Raw genomic sequence first — 22,285 nt, 5'->3', positions numbered from 1 at the left:
AATTACTTCATAGAGTTTGGAATTTAACTGAAGGACATTTTGCATGCCCGTGTTCAAATAGCGATGCTAACAAGCCACCATACAGTTCATGTTGATAGCTTTATGGATACTTAAAGGTAGGCAATAGTCTTATTTTTTAATAATGCTTAACCTTTTTCTCTTTGGCAAGAACAAGCAAGTCTGCCTGGTTTTGTAGGACTTGCAGCTTTTCCTTAACATCAGACTTTAAAAAGGGGAGAACCAGTAGTATCAGGTACGCAGTTAGGATGGCGATTTTTAAAATACGAAGCTGCGTAACAGTCTCGGGAAGAACATGCGTGACTGGGCGTGGGAGTCTGTGGTACAGCATTACTAACCTTTGCTTAAAAAAGTTTTGAAGAACGAAGCATTTGCTTTATGAACGGTACTTGAGGACGAATTCTGATGCTGCTGCTAAAGTTTATTGAAAAATAGGCACTGATTTCAGTGATGATGCAGGTGTGGTTTCTGTTCATGCCTTAAATCTGAAAAGAAGAGAAGAGAAACCTGCATTTGAAGGAGGATTTTGTATGAAGGGTAATCAAACCAGTAACCTGCTTTAAGAACGACTTTAAAATATTTGGAGCATCGGTTAAAGGCAAATAAGTCAAGTTTATCATATTCTCCTACATAAGCTGTGACTATTGAATACAGTCAGCAGTCCGCCTCAGAACTTGTTGGTGTGCAACTGCAACGTGTTAAGTTGTAAGGCTTCACAGCCACGAGCTGATGGGCCACAGTTCTCTCCGAGCATAAAGCGCTGTAAGTTTTAGTTTCTTGCACAGCAGTGACTCTTTTCAACATTAGTAACTATACAACAGGGTAAAAGGCAAATTTAGTGAATAATAATGTGTCGTTCTCAGAGTAGCTGTTTGCATTTCACCATGATGCAGATGCTTTTTATAGCAGTTGTGTTGGCACATGTGTTAGAATTCAGTTAATTCTCTCCTGAACTCATTTAAACTTTTGGCTTCAACTGCATCACTGACAATATGTTTCATAATAGAATAATTATTTCCTTTAAAAAAAAACGGGGGTGGGGGGATAAGAAGAAGGGGTGGAGGAAGCGGGGATAAAAAAATCTGTTGTCTGCCAGTGCTGTGGGCTGCTCACTCATTTTTCTGTAGAACTTCTGGGGGTTTTTTGTTGTTGTTGTTGTTCTTCTTCTTCTTCTTCTACCTTAATGCTAATAGGCATTTCTACCTTTTCTACCTTGTTTTTCTACCTAATGCTAATAGGCATTAGCCTATCCTCTGCACCTTTGGTCATTTCCTGAAGTTTGTCTGTAGTTTCCTACATTAGTAGGTAAATGTATCTTTTTTACTTTACAGAGCTTTGATAGTTTTTTAAATTATACAAGAAATTTAAGTCTTGGAACAAATGTCTTTGCTTATTGATTTTTGTGAGTAGCTACAAAAATCTTATTTATTAGTTGCCCGTTTTAAAATTAAAATAAAAATGAATGCTATGCAAGAAATAGGTTGCAAGTAACTGTTAGGGTCTTACTACTGCTCGCTGTTGAGAGATCGTGGGAAGTGCAGAGAATTTGTGTTAAAAGTTACGGGCATTTTTCAAGATAGTTTTCCAGGTCTGAGGCGTGCTGAAATATATCTTTCCTGTGATAGTGTGTTTAGTTTCATTGACTTCAGCGGAACACACAGAATACATTGACTTAAACTAGCTGAGAATCTGATGATAAGGTTTTATACTCTACCTAACATAGTGTTGTGATGACCCATCCTCTGAACTCAAAATTATGTTTGATGATCTTAACAGGAGGCCGGATCTTTGATCTGGGAATTATGCTGATAGCGACGTTACAGAATCCAGGCTTGTAACTTCACTGGTTTCTTGCAGCCCCTCAAGTTCATGAAGGACAATAAAGACCCATTCTCTTTTGTTCTTGTGCTATAATCAGTGATGGAAGTATGACATTGTCAGTTGTAAGAAGTGGCTTAACTGCTGTTGGAGTCTGCTTTTATGCCTAGAAAACCTGTTGATTTGCATGGGTTTGCACAGCTTGTGCTAATGATATGGCTGGAATGAGACAGGGTCTTGTGTAGTCTGCAAGGGCTGTATATGGTCCTGGTTTATAGCTGGGTGGGAGGGATTGGTTCAAGTTACTTCTGATTTGCCCTATTTAATATCTTAAATAGGAGTGAACAGGGTGATTGGAACAGTTTCATTTTTACAAGAGGAAATTTATAAATCGGTTTTTATCCTGTGTTAGAATTAAGATATGTATTTACTGGAGACAACGAGTCTAGCCTGAACACTGAAACAGCTCTGTTTTGGGCACACTATTAGAACTTTTTTAAAATTTTCAAATCATAACAGTGTGTCAGTTCATGCTTGTTGAGTCTGAGACATTACGTGATGCCCTTTGAACAGGTAAACAGTGCTAATAATTGATATTTGGTTTGTAGACTATACCTTTTGTATGCTCTAAAGTCACCTGTTGTTTCCCTTTCATTTATAAAAGTTCTGTTCGTCAAACCATATAAGCGCATACCTAAATTCAGTGTTAAACTTCCTGAATTGCTCTAAACTATTGTGTTGCTGTAAACTGTTTTGGCTGATAAACCTAAGCGGTCAGCTTGGTATTCCACCATGTATATGTGATTAAGATGCAATAGGTCGGAACAAGTTACCAGGCAACTGCATGCTCCAGCTGCATAGGAGGCACAAAGCAGCTGGCCCGTTCCTTGTAATCAGTGGGAAAGTACAGATTCTCCTGTGACCTTGGTCACTCTTGTCTATAACACATTAGATAAGAGTATTTTGATACTCCTCTCGCAGTGGGAGAAACACTGCTTGTGTCTGTGCAGTGTGTGAAAATCACTTTACCAAGATGCTTTTATTTCTAAAACCCTTGGAAAAAAACCTCAAAACGGAGTTTTAAAACTTTTTTAATCCAAGGCAAACTTCAGGATTCTCATTCTTACAAAGTATTTTACAATTGTGTAACCTTGTAGACTGTACGGAGAATGAGGATCTTGCATGTGACATACTCAAAAGTTTCATTTTTGGTGTTCTACACGCTTCTACTGATCGCAGTGCCTTTGTTTCCTAACGGCAACTGGCAACAGACAATGCGTATGGGTTTCAAGGCCCTGTGGAACAGAGAAGGTAGTTTGCCAGTGTTCTTACTGCTGTTGCAGACATTGTTTCAGTGGATTGAAAGTGGCACGTTCCAAGTACCTTTTCCTACCATTGCTGCGTATATTTTTTTTTTTTCAATCCAGAAGAATGTTTCTGTACTTCCCTTCCCTATAGGTGCATGTTGATTTACATTGCATGCTATTGCAGCGTTCTTAGTCTACCAGTTACAGATTACTCCTTTCAGTTCTTGTGCATTTCTGAATGTGTATCTACCTACTAAACTCACATTTCTTCAGACATGATATGCAACTGCTACGGAAGTCAGCTATTGTGCTAGTTATGGTGTTTACCCCGTCAGTTGTTTTACTGTCTAATAAGTACCTTGATGACAGAGAAGGGGAGTGTCAGAAAATGGACAAGTCAGGCTTTATATTAGAGATGGTTTTCCTAAGATTTAAGAGAATGCAGTTTTGGCATAAGGATTTACATACCGCTCCCGGTGTTCTGTTGGGCTGACGGTGTTCTGTTGGGCTGACGTTTTGCAAGAGGCTGAGGTGTTTAACTTTCAAAAGCTGTTTATGTAAATTGGCTTACCTATGAGTACTCTCCTTCAGCTGTGTGTAACGAAGAAATAAATGTGCATCTCTAGACATGTGCATATGCAGATATAATTGTAAGTGCACAGCTGGGGATGATGCTTGTATTGGATGAGGGTAGAAATACAGAGAGGGACAGCAGTGGGGAAAGAAGAACCTTTGAAGATAGTCTAGTGTTGCTCTCGTTCTAGAGGTGAATGATCAACTTTCTGTACCATTCTTGACAAATGCTTGCCTAATTTATTCTTAAACATTTCCTGTAATTATTACTACTGTTGCAAAGATTGCCACATACCCTAAGTTTTTTAGGTTGTAATTTAAGCCCCATGATTCCGTGTCCTGTGTGCAGTGGATGCACAGAAAAGTTCTTCCTTATAGCTACCTTTTAGAGTTTAAACATTGTTATTTCTCTTCAGTATTGCCCTTTCCAGGTTAAGCGGCTTTTTTTCAATTTATGCTTTGAAGTCAGACTCCTGTACATCGTTGAGCACCCTCTTGGACTTACTGTAGACCCTCGCCAGTTATACTACACCCTTCTTGAAAAGCAGTACATCATCTGGAGGGTTCAGCAGCTAATCCGTGCAAATGTAGCGCGGCAGAAATAATGCTTGGACGTACTAATTCAAGTGTGATGTGTGACGAGGATTCACTGGGCCTTTTGATTAGCAAGAAACGGTACATAAGAACTAGGTGACAGAAATAGGACACGAAGCTGGCACCCTGGTCTTCAAGCTTACAGTGCAGTTCCGTGGGCTTTGGCTGACTACAGAAGAGCATGAGGCACAGGAGAGAACTGCTGCTGGATCTTAGTGAAAGGATGGTAAGTCATTTGGAGAGAGGTTTTCAAAGCCAGGAATTCAAGTCGGGTGCCCGATTCCAGATTGCCTGTGACATCACTGTGTACTTCCCTCGCTTGTCTAACTTTGTGTTGTATATTGTCTAGCAGCTTTTCTTTGAAAGTTAACAAAGCTACACTTGTGTGATAGGTGATGTAATGATCTCATAATAATAGGCAAAATCCAAGTCACAGAAAATGCCAGCATTTGAAAGAGAGCCCTGATAAATTGCTAGTGCCTTTATACCACTGCCACTTACCAGGCCTTCCATGTTAGAGCTGTCTTAATCATTGATGCTGTTTCCTCAGACTTGGAGCTGTAATACCTGCTTCTTGTTTCAGGGTATATTATGAAGTTGCTGATGGCACTGCCTTAGCCCTTTGGCTAAGAAGAATAGCAAATAATTTGTGGATTATCCGTAGAAGCAGCAGCCAAACAGCATTCTCTTCCAATCAATAGGGAAGAAAGCTGCTGCACTGGTTTGTCTGGGTTCCCTCATACCATAGGTCTTTCTCACATTTATTGATCCTTTTATATTTTCCAACTTGTTCAGGGTCAGTTGATGACCGGAGGGAACTGTCAGGTCTTTGAAAAGTGCTTGTAACTGTGAAAAGAGGTTTGTTGACTTCCTCACGTGATAAGTAGACATTGAAGAAATTGCATGTTGCTCATCTCTTAAGTCAGAGGCCGGAATTGGATAGATACTGTGTTACTAGAAAATAAAATACAGCTGGGCCCCTTGAGACAGAAACGTAGTGATGAAATCCTGTCATATTATCACAGGGACGTAGTGACTGTTTTCTCAACTAACAAACAGATCCTAGGCAAAAAGAATGTTTGTTCCAGGTAATTCTGGTCAGTCTCCCAAGGCAGCGGATCTGCTTTGCAAATGAGAAAAAGTGGACCTAAATGTTGAAACAGGAAGGGCTATTTTTCTTCCCCAGTTCAAAATGGGCACAGCAGAGCCTGTATAGTATTCAAATTAATAGCAGCTCCTTCGCCTGCTTGTTAGCAGACAGAGCAGAATCTGTACTTTCTCCTGTATGGCTCTTGAATGAAAATTGGTTGAACTCATTTGCTTGTTGGAAAAAAAAGGTGGGATGTTGGATCAAGTGCAACTGTAGCAAATACTGACCTTCCTGAAACTATTTAGAGTTTTCATGTGTTGATACTCGTTAGAAAAAAACAAAACTTGAAAAAAATCCTATAAGGATTAAGCTATAAGATTGTTTTCAGGGGAAGAAAAGGAAAAAAAAAAAAAAAAAAGAAAACTAAATGGAAGATAGTTTTAGAGAAAGTAACTTTCATAGCACTTGGAGGTACCATAGCTGTCTGTAAACAGGATGTTTAAGGAAAAGATACTCGGTCTCTTTATGATTCTTTCTGTGGCCTTCTGACTGAAAAGTCTGACTGTGTGAACCCTGGTTATCTGTGTTACGGAAAACTGATGTGCTTTGCAAGCTGAGATTCTTCTGCAACAGAGCAAAGTAGGAGAGACATGGTCTTGTGGTTTGGGTTACTATCCTGTGACGTGCCAAAAGAGGTCGGAAACTGTTTTAAGAGACTCTGGTGTCAGGGCAGAGGTTTCTGGGGAGATTGGAGCTCAGCCCATCAGCTCAGCTCACCCCGGGGGTGCGGGGCTGTGCGGAGGTGGCGGCTGCCGTCAGGTGAGGGTTTCCTCGGGCAGCGCGGGGCTGCGGCTGTGTGCGGAGGCGGCGGGAAGCGAGGGAGGGCGAGCGGCTGGATGGGGCGAGGGGGGCCGGCTGGCAGGGGCCTGGCCTGGGCCGGGCCGGGCCGGGCCGAGCCGGCAGGCAGGGGCCTAGCCTGGGCCGGGCCGGGCGGCCCCGCGCCACCCTCCCGCGTCGGCGCGGTGGCGGGCGGCGAAGCCCGTCGCCTTCGCAGCCGCGGTGAAGTGTGCGGGTCTGGCCACAGCGTCCAGCGTTCTTGACCGGCGAGGGAAAAATCCTCGCCGGGCCGGGGCTGAGGGGCCGGGGCTGCGGGCGCGGCGGCCCTCCGGGCTCGTCAGTCAGGCGTCCGCCTGAGGCCGCGGGGCTTCCCGCCGCTCGGGAGCCGCGGCCGGGCCTGTCAGCGGCGCGGCCCCTGCCCGCGGCGGCGGAGAGGCGCTGGGGCGTTCCGGTCTCCGGCGCGGGCAGCGAGCGGGGGGGGGTGGCTCCGGGCAAAGGAGGTTTGCAAAGGCCGGCTGGGGACGAGCGTTGGCGCTCGGCAGACCCGCGGTGATGTGCTGTGGCCCGGCGGCACTGAGGTGGAGGGAGGTTCTCGGTGGAGGGAACGTGTTCCTGCGGCCGCAGGAACTTGTGGAGGTACCTACCGGCAGCAGTTGAGGAAGCGGTTTTTTTACTGTGGTTTTTTTCCTGTCTCTTTTTTTCGCCTTCTTTCTGTGCTTTTCACCAGTGCCCGCGGCAATGACTTTTTTTGCTGCCACAGCGTTAAGGTTTTTGCTGGAAAACATGTATGTTCTACAAAGCAATATCTTGTGCCATTCAATCTACAGAACTTGTGGAGAAATGTGTAGGTCCACGCACGCGTTCATGTTGTGATGAAGAGCGATCAGAAATTGTGGGAACGCTTCTAGGACTTGATGACTTTGTCCATATCCTTTGATGGAGGTGTTTAAGGCCGTCCAGTTTATGCTCCAGCTCAGTGATGTTACTGCTTTTGAGAGGTTTGAGTTCACCAGATAGGAGAGCCTTTTTTGTATGGATCAGTTGTCTTGTTCTGATTTTTTTTTATTTTACAGGTAAAATCACAGCTCAGTGTGACATGGAAATAACTGGAAATAGTTTTATTTTTAAATTCGGGGCCTTATTTTCCTTGAAACTGGTTTTTCAGATACGGTGCTAGAAGACGTTACAGAATTGCAAGTGTTGTTTCTGCCTCCTGTTCCTCTTGAACATTTGGTTTCCTGGGGAAAATGTTGAGAAGGTTTTACTAATAAGTACCTGATGACAGAGAAGGGGAGTGTCAGAAAATAGACCAGTCAGGTCAGGCTTTATGTTAGAAATGGTTTTCATAAGATTTAAGAGAACGCAGTTTTGGCATAAGGATTTACATACCGCTCCCGGTGTTCTGTTGGGCTGACGGTGTTCTGTTGGGCTGACGTTTTGCAAGAAGCTGAGGTGTTTAACTTTCAAAAGCTGTTTATGTAAATTGGCTTACCTATGAGTACTCTCCTTCAGCTGTGTGTAACGAAGAAATAAATGTGCATCTCTAGACATGTGCATATGCAGATATAATTGTAAGTGCAGAGCTGGCGATGATGCTTGTGTTTGAGGGTAGAAATACGGAGAGGGACAGCAGTGGGGAAAGAAGAACCTTTGAAGATAGTCTAGTGTTGCTCTCATTCTAGAGGTGACTGATCAACTTTCTGTACCATTCTTGACAAATGCTTGCCTAATTTATTCTTAAACATTTCCTGTAATTATTACTACTGTTGCAAAGATTGCCACATACCCTAAGTTTTTTAGGTTGTAATTTAAGCCCCATGATTCCGTGTAACTGTGTGCAGTGGATGCACACAAAAGTTCTTCCTTATAGCTACCTTTTAGAGTTTAAACATTGTTATTTCTCTTCAGTATTGCCCTTTCCAGATTAAGCAGCTGTTTTTCAATTTATACTTTGAAGTCAGACTTCTGTACATCGTTGAGCACCCTCTTGGACTTGCTGTAGACCCTTGCCAGTTATACTACACCCTTCTTGAAAAGCAGTACATCATCTGGAGGGTTCAGCAGCTAATCCATGCAAATGTAGCGCTGCAGAAATAATGCTTGGACGTACTAACTCAAGTGTGATGTGTGAGGAGGAATCACTGGGCCTTTTGATTAGCAAGAAACGGTACGTAAAAACTAGGTGACAGAAATAGGACACGAAGCTGGCACCCTGGTCTTCAAGCTTACAGTGCAGTTCCGTGGGCTTTGGCTGACTACAGAAGAGCATGAGGCACAGGAGAGAACTGCTGCTGGATCTTAGTGAAAGGATGGTAAGTCATTTGGAGAGAGGTTTTCAAAGCCAGGAATTCAAGTCAGGTGCCCGATTCCAGATTGCCTGTGAAATCACTGTGTACTTCCCTCGCTTGTCTAACTTTGTGTTGTATATTGTCTAGCAGCTTTTCTTTGAAAGTTAACAAAGCTACACTTGTGTGATAGGTGATGTAATGATCTCATAACAATAGGCAAAATCCAAGTCACAGAAAATGCCAGCATTTGAAAGAGAGCCCTGATAAATTGCTAGTGCCTTTATACCACTGCCACTTACCAGGCCTTCCATGTTAGAGCTGTCTTAATCATTGATGCTGTTTCCTCAGACTTGGAGCTGTAATACCTGCTTCTTGTTTCAGGGTATGTTATGAAGTTGCTGATGGCACTGCCTTAGCCCTTTGGCTAAGAAGAATAGCAAATAATTTGTGGATTATCCGTAGAAGCAGCAGCCAAACAGCATTCTCTTCCAATCAATAGGGAAGAAAGCTGCTGCACCGGTTTGTCTGGGTTCCCTCATACCAAAGGTCTTTCTCACATTTATTGATCCTTTTTGCAACTTGTTCAGGGTCAGTTGATGACAGGAGCGAACTGTCAGGTCTTTGAAAAGTGCTTGTAACTGTGAAAAGAGGTTTGTTGACTTCCTCACGTGATAAGTAGACATTGAAGAAATTGCATGTTGCTCATCTCTTAAGTCAGAGACCGGAATTGGATAGATGCTGTGTTACTAGAAAATAAAATACAACTGGGCCCCTTGAGACAGAAATGTCTTGATGAAATCCTGTCATATTATCACAGGGACGTAGTGACTGTTTTCTCAACTAACAAACAGATCCTAGGCAAAAAGAATGTTTGTTCCAGGTAATTCTGGTCAGTCTCCCAAGGCAGTGGATCTGCTTTGCAAATGAGAAAAAGTGGACCTAAATACTATTTTTGGTCCCCAGTTCAAAATGGGCACAGCAGAGCCTCTACAGTTTTCAAATCGGTAGCAGCTCCTTCGCCTGCTTGTTAGCAGACAGAGCAGAATCTGTACTTTCTCCTGTATGGCTCTTGAATGAAACTTGGTTGAACTCCTTTGCTTGGTGGAAAAAAAAGTGGGATGTTGGATCAAGTGCAACTGTAGCAAATACTGACCTTCCTGAAACTATTTAGAGTGTTCATGTGTTGATACTCGTTAGAAAAAAACAAAACTTGAAAAAAATCCTATAAGGATTAAGCTATAAGATTGTTTTCAGGGGAAGAAAAGGAAAAAAAAAAAAAAAAAAAAAGGAAAACTAAATGGAAGATAGTTTTAGAGAAAGTAACTTTCATAGCACTTGGAGGTAACATAGCTGTCTGTAAACAGGATGTTTAAGGAAAAGATACTCGGTCTCTTTATGATTCTTTCTGTGGCCTTCTAACTGAAAAGTCTGACTGTGTGAACCCTGGTTATCTGTGTTACGGAAAACTGATGTGTTTTGCAAGCTGAGATTCTTCTGCAACAGAGCAAAGTAGGAGAGACATGGTCTTGTGGTTTGGGTTACTATCATGTAATTTACACAGACTGTGTAACAGCCAAATCTTTTTGTGATTTAAAAACTTCATTTAACTGCATAAAGGATGAATGTGCCCCGTGAATAGTTTCTTGTGTTCGTGCACATTGCCAGTGATTTACCGCTGAGAGAAGTCCTAGCAATTGTAAACAACTAGATAATTCATCAGAACATCACACGTAAATATATCTCCAGTAATTTTTATATCACAGTTAGTCTAATGCATTAACTTTTTATCTGTGGAGCTCTTCCGTAATAATCTACTTCTCATTTTATGGGATAGACAATGAAAGAATTTCTTGAAATATCTAAAAGACAACATTGGATGACAAAAGGGGAGAGACAGAATGGGTTTTGAAGTGTCGATGCAGTATTACAGATTGTGTTGCCATTCATAGAGGAGAAGACTACTTTGGTTATGATACCAAAAGATTTCTCTTCCACATCTGTAAGCTACACTAATTATTTTACGCTTAGAAGCTTAAAAGATCCCGAGAAGGTAATTTCAACCTCTTAATAAAGGCTACATGGCTAACATGATATTATTCACTTTGTGTGATTTAGGTTAACACAGATCATTCTCGGTGAAAACTGTTGAATTGAGAGTTTTATTTTCACATATCCTGGATATCAGAAATTAGAAGACTACGTAAATTGTCAGAGGTTTCAGTTTGCAAGTCTACTGAAGCTTTTAAATGCCTGATTAATGTTTAAGCGCAGAAGAAAGCCTACTACTGAATTCAGGTGGGACCGTATTTCTGTGAAGCAGCACGTCTGGTTTTAGTACCCCCCCGTGCACCTTTGTACCTCACCTACCCTCCCCACTAGGTCCGTGTCTCCGCCATGCACACCCCCATCTCCTGCTCCAGCCCACCCCCTTCACCCACACGAGTTTTTAACCCACGCGAGTTGTTTCGCCCTGCGCACCCTGCTCTCCTATCTCCTGCCCTGCCTCCCTCCTTTCCCTCCTCCATATTCCACACCACCACCCCCCCATCATCCATCAGGCTCCAGACCCCTGGTGTGCTGTCTGCACCCTGTTCTCTGTCGTTTGTTCTTCTTCTTTTCCTTACAAGTTGTTGTTGTTGTTTCTTTTTCATGATGATTAAACTGTTTTTGTTTCAAGCCACGAGTTTTCTCACTTTTGCCTTTCCGATTGTCTCCCCGTCCCGCTGGGGGCGGGGGAGCGAGTGAGCGGTCGCGTGGGCCTTCGTTGCCAGCTGGCGTTAAACCAGGACACGAGGTGAGTTGCAAACCCTGCCTGGCTAATGCTGGAGGCTCTCTGTGTTCCTCCTGCCATCTCGACGGGCCGTCCTTGTTCTTCATCGCCGCTTTATAGCGAGCGCCTCTCGCTCTGTAAGCGGCAGTACTGGGGCCGTGTTGCAGGCGGCAAAGGGCAATTGTGACGCTTGATGGCAGGAGCGGCAAGGAGTGCGGAGCCACGCTCCTGTAGGGAGCAAAGATGGAACCTCGAGGGCTCTGTGGTCCTCTGCTGAGGACATCTAATATCCCGACAGGCCTCTTTGCTTTCCCTGCTTCATGTCTGATTACGTTGAACGCCGGAGGGCAGGGCGGTAAGTAACACCGTGCAGCGTCTTTTCGATAAGAGACGAGCCCCGCGCAAGAAGCCTTGCGTGCGTGCAGGATTAGGAGAGCCGCGTTCTGATAGCACGGAGGTGTCCACCCCGACCGAGCCCCAGGGTCGCCGGGGTATCGCTAGCTTGCAGGTGGGCCGCTCGCATCTGGTGCGCTGGGTCGCGGCCTTTCCTGCCGAACAGAGCTGCCCCTCTGGCACGAAGCAGCTTTGGGTCTCTTGTGGCCTGCCTTCAGGCTGTCACCTGAACCAGGCGTTATTTTTTGTTGTAAATCTCTCGCCAGCGTCTGCTGCCTGGCTGCTGTCGCTCCTGCAACCCTGATGCCCCATGCAGAGCGATACAGCAGTCCCTGGGGCTTGCTCCAGGGGACACCCCCCTTGCCCCCCCCCCCATTTGCAGGTTCCCTGTGCTGCTTCTCCTCTCTAGATAACGGGGTGGGGGGGGCAGGGACAGAAGCGGCCGCCCGAATTGTCTGTTCCTTGCACTTGACTGCTGTAAACGCTCCAGCCGCTTGGGTGCTTTTTGGAAGGGAGGCGATGAAGAGGAGTGCCCGGGCTGCGAGTGGGGAGAGGGTAGGGCGACGTCAGCCCTGTGCCCCCAGCAAGGAGTTGCCGCCTGCGGCTGGTCTCTACTGGGCTGAGCTGTCAGTCGTCCCTCACGCAGCTGACGCTCAGAAGAGGATCGTTGCGGGGATGCGGATTCTGCTGCCCGGTGAGCGAAGGTGGGAACTGGCGTTGGGGAGGCGCGTATGCGCGGTGGCGTGAGTCGGTGGGCTCCTGCTGGTGCGCATGCGCAGTGGCACATAGACGTTGCTAGCCGCTGTTGCCTGGCAACTAAAGCGCAGCTGGGCAGCCGCGCATGCGCGCTGCGCCCTGTACGGCGCGCTTGCTGCTGCCTAGCAACCAGGACGCGTTACGGCCGCCTGGCATCCGCGCATGCCCCCAGCGTCGTTTACGGTGTTCGCCGCTGTTGCCAGGCAACCAAATCGCGACACGACGCCTCGGCAAACGCGCATGCGCAGAGGCGCGGTTTACGGCTCTCTGCCTGTTGCCTGGCTACCAAACCACGGTACAGCAGCTTGGGAGCCGCGCATGCGCGGTGGCGGCCCCTTGCGCCAGCGCTCTCTTTCGCCACCTAAGGACCAAAGTCCGGTACTGCATCTGGGGTGCCGCGCATGCGCGCTGCCGCGTTCTGCCAAGCCCTCGCCGCTGCCACCCCGCGGCCAATGTTCGGTACTGCAGCTCGGAGGCTGCGAGTGCGCGGGGCTGCCCCGGTCCTGCACGTGCCGTCCGACGGTACCGGCAGTGCGGCCCCGGGGGAAAGTGCCGCCGCGCTCGTTGCTTCCTCCCTCCCGGTAAGGAAACGCCGCTGCCGCCCCGCGGGCGAGGGCCGGGACCGCGGGTGAGGCGAGCGATCCCCTCCGGCGGGGGCGGCGGCGGCCGCGGCGGCGGGTGCCTCCTGCCCGCTGGCCGCCTGGGGCCGGCGGGACGGGAAGCTGCGAAGCGGCCGCCGCGGCAGGCTCCCGGTCCGCCGGAGGCGAGCCGGGCCAGGGCAGCGCCGGGCAGGTCCCCGAGAGCCGACAGAAGGGAAGAGGGGACGGAGGCGGGTACCCCCCAGGCGCGGCCAGCGGGCGCCTCCCCGAGTCGCCGGAGCTCCCCCGCCGCCTTTCCCCAGCCCCGCTCGGCCCCTGCGGCTGCCCCCAGCTGCAGCCCCTCCCCTGAAGCCTGTGCTGCAGCCGCAGGCAGCCCCCGAGCCCTGTTGTGAGGGCGGCAAGCTGGCCCTCCGGTGTTCTCGAGTCTCCCTTAAGGCGGGTGCCGTTAGCAGCGGCGCGGGGAAGGAGCGGCGTCCGTCCGCGGAAGCCCCTGCGGACGGAGGGGCTCCGGCCAGGGTGGAGCTGCGGTAATAACGGTCGCTGCTGCCTCTTTCCCTCTGCCAGAGGCCACGCCGTGAGCGGGGTTGTCCGTTCGTCCCCGGGGATGCCGTTGACTGCAGCAGCCTCAGGCTCGCGTGGCCTGTCTCTGCCCGGCCTCCCTCTCCTCACGGCACGGGAGCGCAGAGGGACAGGCGGAGCACTTACTGGCTGTGGACGGGAGCTGCTGAAGCTGGAGAGGCCACAGAAAGGTAAAGAAGAAGAAACGGAAGGCCATCTGGCTGGCAGCTGCCTCCCGCTGCAGGCCAGAGGGACCCTGCCTCTGTGGGTGTGGGAGGATCCCTCCTCGTAGTCCACAGCAGGTCACACCGCCAGGGTCTGTATGCGTGACCAGCAGCGCGGTACGGCCACGTAGTGAGCGAGCGAGCGAGGCTACGTGTCTAGGAGGCCTCATCTCGCAAGAGCTGCGAGGGGCTCGCGTGTTCCGTTATGCGGAGGACAGCCAAGCGACTGGAGTTACAGAAGAGGAAGGGAGGAGAGAAGGAGAAAGAAGCGGCTGAACTGGCAAAGTCTCCTGGCAGCGCCAAGAACAAGAGCTGCGGTGAGCCCCGGGCCCTCGGGGCCCTGTCCCCCCTCTTCGGTGTTGCGGTCCCTCCCTGCCCCCTCCGCCCCCTGGTCCCCTCTCTTTCCAACACCCCTGCCTTTTTTTTTTCTTTTTTCTTTTTTTTTCTTTTTTTTTTCTTTTCCTCCCTTGTACCTCTGATACTGAAAAGCCGGTCGACGAAACTCCCTAAGACTCGTTTTGGAGTTTTAGAAAGCAGGCGTTCTTCACTGCAGCGCCGGATGCACGGGGGATAGTTCCACCTAGTGTGTGTGCCACAGCTTTAGCACAAACAGGTTATATAGAATAACTAATTGCTTATTAATCAGATGAGTATACATATACATAAAAACGACGGCAACCGATTATCATAGCACTGCCTACATCCGATCACGTGCAATGAAGGATCCATTTGAGACGAAGGGCTGCTTTTGCGACCACCGACCCATTTGAAGTTCTTGCTGGCTGTCCTCGAAGTCTTTATTCTTGTCCTTGTTCTTTGATCTTGAAGCTTAATGCAGTTTCAATCACATGTGGTCAGTTTCAGCATTGTTCCCATTTAGCTTACAGGGGAACATCTAGTCATAAGAGCAAAGAACTGCAAAACTTAGGAGTACCTACCTCTGCTAGTTAATTGCTCGGCTATACTTTTGTCTGTTGTTTCAGTTGTAGCGTTAGTATAAGATTTCTAACCATTATTTACCAAATCTCACTTTTACAGTCACCTAGCAGCAAACCACAGCTGGTACAAAGTATTAAAACCACCCAAATATTTCGACGTGCCATACAGAACGTATGGAAATGTGCTATCAGAGGTGTCCGAGGGGCAGGGGGAGCGCCGGGGGGCGCCCCGAGCCCCGGAGCAGACTCGCTGGCAGGACTCGATAGGCGCGCGACTGACTGAATAGACGCTGGCCGGCCGGCCCCTTTGCCCTCCGGGCTGCGTTTGCGCTCCCTCTGCACGGGGCGAGGGGCTGTGAGGGAGCCCAGGGGAGGAGGAGGAGGTGAGGCGCTGGGGGGGGTCGGGCCGTGCCCCCCCTGTTCCTGCTGGGCTCCAGCTGTTGCAAATGTTCTGGTAAAGAAATCAACATTTAATCACATAGAAGAGTTAGGTTTGATTAAGAAGTAAAATTGTGAAGCGTAACATATAGGATTGTTAAGTTTGAAACGTAGCCATAGAAACTTTAGGAGCTGTGTTATGCGTGACGCTAGGAACCGTAATATTGTTAAAGTCTGAAACAGCTAACCCTAGAAACCTCACCAGGAAGTTATTGGTTTTCCTACATTCTGTTTCAGGAAACTAAGGAAACCGTCGTGGACACCAGTTTGCTGCTTGGAAACCCCCTTACCCTTCCCATCTCGATTTGAGTATCGATGATGCCAGTCAGCAGAGCCAAGTGTCACCGACCAATGATTGTTTTAAAATAAGAATATTGATAAGGTTATATAATCACAGGACCGATCGTTACAACGGTTAAATTTAAGAACGAGCATAGTATGCGTTTTTAGGGAAGGAGCTTAGGTAACAATGACCTGACGGGAAAAGCCTGTAAAAACTGATGGATTTTGATACTAAGTGGGACACGCCTTTGGAGGAGCGATCCCCCGTGTCCCCAGCGCTGCGATAAACAAAGTGCCTGCTTCTTAACTTCACGTTGGTGTTAAGGAGTTTTATTCTGGATTTCGGTAACGGTTTTGGCGACCCAGATGGGACCTTGCGAGTGAGACTGGACGAGATCGCGTGTCGATCGAGCTCCGGCCGGCACCGAGGTATTCTTGGGGAGAACCGTCACCCTCGACACGCAAAGCTCCTTGCAGCGTTCCCTGGGAAAAAGGTAAGGCGCTGCTTCTTTGGAATTTGTTTGGAAAGCCTGCCCGTGAGGCGCGGCGAAAGCTTCCCAGGGTTGGGGCTTGGAGGGTAGCCGTCTGGAGTGGAAGCCTAGGAGTCTGCCCCTAAGTCATAAGCGAAAGCTATTGCTGGGTTGGACTTTGTGTATTATTTGGGACAGCTGTCGTTTGCATTTGTTTGGTATTTGGTATTTGAATGTATATAAGTATAATGGCATTAGCAAAACTGTTTAAGAATAAGAGTGCAGGAAATAGAACTGCTGATGAAAAGTTACCAGAAACATCACCGCTGGGATGTTTATTGGCACGTTGGGGTGAACTGCAGGAAAAATGGTAAACAAACAGAACTTTGAGTTACAATACTATATTGCAATTACTGTTGTTTTGTAGGAGAGAGAGTAAATGGAATAAAGTGCCATATGTAGATTTGTTCTTTTTAAGTGAACGTATCGGGTGGGGACCGGAGGGGAGTCTCCCAGCAGAACCTCTGGTTACAGCTAAACTGGGAGAACAGAAAATTGAATTTGAGTTGACACTAGAGTCACCTTTTAAGTTTTAAATACCTCAGAGGGAGAGTTAAGTTTTGAAGAAATTGGTGGTGTTGGTGCAACAAGCGAACGAGAAACTAGACCCTTCTTTAAATCTTTAACAATGAAATTAGGAAAGCAATGGGTCACTCGGCAGTTTTTGTATGTGCCAAATTCTCCTAAACTCCTGTTAAGGAGAGGTCTATTTGAGAACTTAGAGGCAGAAATTAAATTTAAAAATGGAGAGCTTAAAATTTTAATTCCAGAAACTAAACGTATCGAAGCAGCGGCTTTGTTGTTAACAGGATGTTTACCGAAAGCAGATTATACCGGTCCAAGTGTAATGCTGTCATTCCAGTCGTCTGGACTGGGAAGTTCCCGGTAAATCCAAAAAGCAGAACCTGTGAGAGTTGATTTAAAGCCAGGATCGAATCCGGTAAGAATGAAACAATACCCCCTAAAACCGGAAAGTCGGAAAGAGTTAGTAATGGTAATACAAAAATTTTTAAGATACAAATTGTTAATAGAATGTGAATCCAGATATAACACCCCGATCTTGCCTTTTAAAAGGCTGATGAAAAAGATGATAGATTAGTTCAAGACCTCCTCAGAGCAATAAATCAAATAGTACAAGGTATTCATCCGGTAGTAGCAAATCCTTATACTTTGTTAACAACCCTAACGGAGAAATGAGAATGGTTCACAGTGTTGGACCGAAAAGATGCCTTTTTCTGTATTCCCTTGGATCCCAATAGTCACGAGGTTTTTGCTTTGGAATGGGAAAATCCTGAGACTGGGAGAAAAACACGATATACGTGGACAGTCTTGCCTCAAGGCTTTAAGAATAGTCTTACCACTTTTGGAAATCAGTTGGCACGAGAGTTAGAGATTTGGAAGAAAGAAAATAATCAAGAAATCTTGCTGAAATATATGGACGATCTGTTAATGGTAGCTGAGACGGAAGAACAATGCACAAAGTCAACTCTTAACTTTTTGAACTTTTTGGGAATCAGTAGATATCGAGTGTCAAAAGAAAAAAACCCAAATAACCCAGAAAGAAGAAACTTGAATTTGAGTTTTAAAATCCTAAAAGGACAGAGACAGTTGGGAGCTGAGAGAAAAGAGGCAATGTGTCGTCTCCCCGAACCTAAGACTAAAAAAATGAATGACAAGCATTTCCGAGAATGGTCGAGTGGTGTCACCTGTAGATTATAAATTGTGGCTTGCTGGCCTGACCTTTATAGGAGCAGCTCAAAACCTCAAACGACGGATTGGACCGATGCCGAGAAAGCTACCTTCCAAGAATTGAAACGGGCTGTAACAGGGGTGCCAGCCCTAGCGTCTGCCAGATCTCACAAGAGACACTTGAACTTTTTGCTCGTGAAAGAAGAGGTAGAGCTCTGGGTATCCTGGCCCAATATTTAGGGCCAAGTGGGCGAGCTGTGGCCTACTTCTCGAAGCGATTGGATAACGTGAGTCTGGGATGCTCTGGTCGTCCGAGAGCCGTCGCTGCAACTGTGCTACTGATCCAGGAAGCTCGTAAGTTCGCCTGAGGAGAAAGGATTACTGTACGTTTCCCATATGATAACTGTTGTGCTAAAACGGAAAGGGGGGCACTGGTTATCCCCTAGCAGAATGCTGAAATACCAAGTGGTGTTGTTGCTGGAACAAGATGATGTTTACCTAAAAACTACTACGGCCGTTAACCCTGTTGCGTTTTCAACAACTGACCGAGTTAAAGGAGAACTGGAACGTGACTGCTTGCAGGCAATCGAAAGAGTTTACTCCAGCTGACTGGATCTCTGAGATGTGCCACTAGAAGAAACAGATTGGGAACTATATGCCGACGGAAGCGGTTCCATCTGTGAAGGAAAACGTTTTATCGAGATAGACAATAACTACTGAGGAGGTACTTGCGTTGCCAACTTTGCCTTCGATGATCTCTGCCCAAAAGGCTGAATTGATAGCTCTTACTCGAGCTCTGGAACTAAGTCAAGGAAAGCGAGTCAACACTTGGACAGACTCAAAGTATGCTTTTGGAGTGGTACGTGCGCATGGAGCGATACGGGGAGAAAGAGGACTGTTATCTGCACCAGGCACCGCCGTTCAGCACGCACAACAAATACTGAAATTGTTAGAAAGCATTCAAAAACCAACAGCAGTCACGATGATGCACTGTAAAGCACATCCGTTAGGTAAGACCGGTCCTAACGCAGGTAACCGACTGGCTGATAAAGCTGCTGAAGAGGCTGCAGAAAAAGGCATCCTAGCACTAGTTCCAGAGAAAGGTATAAAATTGCCTAAAGAAACTCCAAATTATAATGAAAAAGATGAAGAATTAATTATTAGATTGCAGGCTAACAAAATGAAACAGGATAGGCTGTAACACCGACAGGTCGAATAATAGTCCCACCCACAATAATAAGAGAAATTGCCCCACTGAACATCACAAAGTATACTGGGAAACAGAAAGCGAAATATGACAAAGATTGTTTAAACAATTATAAGTGGACGTGAAATGTATATGTAAATTTATCCCCGAACCAGTAATAAGATCATCTTTGGGATTATTAAATAAGGAAATTTTTTAGAAGAATATTAGCAAATTGATTTTATAGAATTGCCTTGAAAATAAGGATATATCCCAGTTTTAGTTGATATCTTTACTGGGTGGCCCAAGGCTTTCCCTTGTCGCACCAACAAAGCAAGGGAAGTAGTCGAAGTCTTGCTCAATGAGATAATACCAAAATATGGGGTGCCTGTAAGAATGTCATCTGACAATGGCCCTCATTTTATAGCAAAGATTAGGAGACAAGTTGAGCAAAGTATTATCTATGGATTGAGACTATCACACCCCACATAGACCACAGGCAAGTGTGTGGGGGGAGAGAGAGAGAGAGAGAGAATGAACTATATCCTTAAGCAACAGTCGAGTAAAATTTGTCAGGAAACCTCACTCCTCACATGGGTTAAAGTGTTACCCGTGGCTCTATTAAGAATCGGAGTATAGCCAGAAGAGAAAGAAAAGTCAAGTCTTTAGGAAATGTATGAAAGACCATATCAAGAGTCCTGTGTTCTGAGTATCTTGAGTGCCTTTGGAGATATGTTTTTAAAAGGTGTTATGATTTCTTTAAGCAATTCTTTTCAAGAACTTTGTCAGTATGTCTCCACAGCTGGACCCTTAGAATTGGACGTAGCAGCGCATCCCTTCCGACCAGGAGATTGAATATATATAAAATCACCGAGAAGTGGAAAGGACTGTATCGAGTCATTTTAACAACACTTGTAGCAGTAAAGCTCTGGGAGAAGAACCTTGGCTTCATTATTCGAGAATAAAGAAAGCACCCAACAAGAAACTGGAAGTCTAAAGAAACTGGCCCTTTAAAACGGGAAATCTATAAGTAAGTTTCACGTTATCTGTTTGGGAAAACAGTTGTGTAAAGTTTATAATGTTGGGGTTGCTATTAGGAATAGCGTCGAGGGCAATAATCTTTTTGTGTGTTTAGAGGGTGTATGTGTTTTTTTTGAGGGGTTCTAAACATGAGATAAACAAAATGAAACAATTATTGTTTGAGCTATTCATCTTAATATTAACCGGTTTTGTAATTTGAATTAAAAAAAATAATCTAGTTTTGTAACTGATTCAAAGTTTTGTAAAGACACAAAATTGAACCTCGGTAACAGCCTGCCTTTCCGATTCCAAAGTCAGACGAAAATCTAGTTCCGTGGAGAATACTGACATTGAATTTAACCAAAACTTGAGAAAAGAAGTAGAACAATGAGAATCATTTTAGCAGATTAAATTGGATGGATTTAAAAGGCAATTATTTTTTTTTAAATTTGAAAGAAGGAATTATAGCGTTGTGAATTATAACGTTACCAAACCATCCACCTCACGGACAAAAGAATTAATTTACTCGCCCTTCGGGAGAAACTTGTACAAGCACCCCTGGGGGCTGTCAGCTGCCAAAACCGTAGAGACAAGTGCAAAAAGGAACTTGGGATCATGTTTAAAACGATGTTTAGAACTTACTGGAGTTCCAGGATCCTTGTTAGAGCCACCCAGAGTTGGGACCATCTGTGGAAATTTAGACTGGTTTAGACAACCAGAGAAACATCACACATCCTAAACAGAGCTGTATGAAAGTTTGTACTTGCAGCTAGCTCCTCTGACCCCAAACTCCCAAGACCTTCTCTAGTAGCTAAAGCTCTAAGATGGGGGTGTATTTGTAGAAAGGATAATAATACTTCACATGATCTTTGGTCCCCTCTTAATAACGGGAAAAATTTAGCTTGGAGTTGACAGCATTAAAGGACAGGTGAAAAGTTCAGGGTTAACTGCTTGGGTGACTAGTGATGCTATATGACCCACTCACCTCTTCATGAAGGAGAAAAGCAAATCGTGGTCTTGAGACTTAATAACTCTATCCTCTCTCTGGAAGAAATCTCCCTTGTGGCCTCGCTCGCGGGTGGACCTGGGGAAATCGAAAAGATGATACCTGGCAATCGCCAAGTCTTAGAACTAAAATCAGATGGGTAATAAAATCTGTATTTTGACCCCAGTTAACACCTCTTCCACATCAGATGACTCTTGACATCTGTCACTCAGTCAAGGCAGTGCCTGCTGCTTCACTTCACCTTGGTGTTGAGGGGTTTGGTTCCAGGTTTCGGTACCACAGCTGCGGGCCGGGGCTGGAGGAGCCGCAGGTGCGGGCAGTGAGAGGCTGATGGCGACGCCCCCTCCCTGGCAAGGGGGGGGCCGCCGGGGGAGGAGGGGCTGCTGGGGGAGGGGCCGCCGGGAGCCCAGGCAGGAGCAGAGCGGAGCTGAGCTGTGACTGGGCTGCGGCTGCCCCGAGGGAGAAGGTGAGCGGGGCCGGGCGCCCCTCGGAGCGCAAACGTCGGAGGCGGGGGTGGCCCGGGGGAGGTGGGGGTGCCGAGGCCGAGGGGGAGCCCTGGGGGCTCACAGGGCGGCTGAGAGAACGGGCGCGCGGGGGTGGGGCGCTGACAGGGCGGCTGAGAGAACGGGCGCGCGGGGGGGGGGGGGGGGGGGGCTGACAGGGCGGCTGAGAGAACAGGCGCGCGGGGGTGGGGGCTCACCGGGCCCCGTGGCGGGGCTGCGCAGTCGGCCGGCAGGTCCCGGGGAAAGCCCCGAGGAGGACGGCGGGGTCCATGTTGCACGCACGGAGCGGCAGCGGGGCCGCGCCGTGCCGGAGCTACCCGGAGCGGCGCTGGGGGCTCGGCGGGAACTGCCGCTGCGCCGGCGTGGGGAGGTGGGGGGGAACGGAAGCGGCGTCCCCTCGGGGTCAGGCAGCAGGGCAGGCTGCCTCCCGGGGCATGCCGGGAGCTGTAGTTTTCGCGGACTCGGCAGCCGGGCAGCAGCGCGGCTCTCGGGCGCGGCGTAGTCCGACCAGGTCAGACTCAGGAGGGTTGCCGGTTTCGCGTGGTTTTCCGCGGGCTTCCCGCTGCGCCCGCTCCCCGACCAGCCGTGCGGATGCGCCTCCTGGGCGCATGCGCCGTGCTTCGCGTTGGGGCAGCCCGGCGTTCGCTCGCCGGCGCAGGCGCCGTCCCCGTCCCCGGAGGTTTGTGATCTTGGAAAGCCCATGTCGTGGATAGCTGGGGTTGTGGTTTGCAAGCCTGTGACTCCCACCAAGTTCCCAACAAATTCAAACGTAGAAATTGTGCATCAGCCCTCCTCGCCCCCTCCGAGCTGGTCTGTTCTCTGTGGTCACCATTAGTAGCCTTGGTTTCCCACCTGTGGTTCTCCACAA

At 47.4% G+C, this 22,285-nt stretch overlaps 1 protein-coding gene across 1 annotated transcript; it reads right to left on the bottom strand.

Annotated features, from left to right (window-relative positions):
- Positions 1 to 14,443: 14,443 nt before the first annotated feature.
- On the bottom strand, positions 14,444 to 21,630 carry LOC126043890 (uncharacterized). Its single transcript, XM_049812825.1, has 4 exons — positions 21,615 to 21,630; positions 20,894 to 20,992; positions 20,551 to 20,595; positions 14,444 to 15,214 (listed from the first exon to the last, which is right to left on the bottom strand). The coding sequence occupies exons 2-4, from the start codon at positions 20,899 to 20,901 to the stop codon at positions 14,842 to 14,844; spliced, it is 426 nt and encodes a 141-aa protein (XP_049668782.1). The 5' UTR covers positions 20,902 to 20,992; positions 21,615 to 21,630; the 3' UTR covers positions 14,444 to 14,841.
- Positions 21,631 to 22,285: the final 655 nt, after the last annotated feature.

This window comes from Accipiter gentilis, chromosome 10 (assembly GCF_929443795.1).
Source record: "Accipiter gentilis chromosome 10, bAccGen1.1, whole genome shotgun sequence".
In the NCBI taxonomy this organism is placed as follows: domain Eukaryota; kingdom Metazoa; phylum Chordata; class Aves; order Accipitriformes; family Accipitridae; genus Astur; species Astur gentilis.
Note: the sequence above shows the minus strand (reverse complement) of the source record. Positions and strands in the feature narration are given on the sequence as shown.

Coding starts and splice junctions, on each gene's coding strand:
- LOC126043890 (XM_049812825.1), bottom strand. Junction 15,215..20,550: donor ACAAGGATCCTGGAACTCCA/GTAAGTTCTAAA, acceptor TTTCTTTACCAG/AACATTTGCAACAGCTGGAG.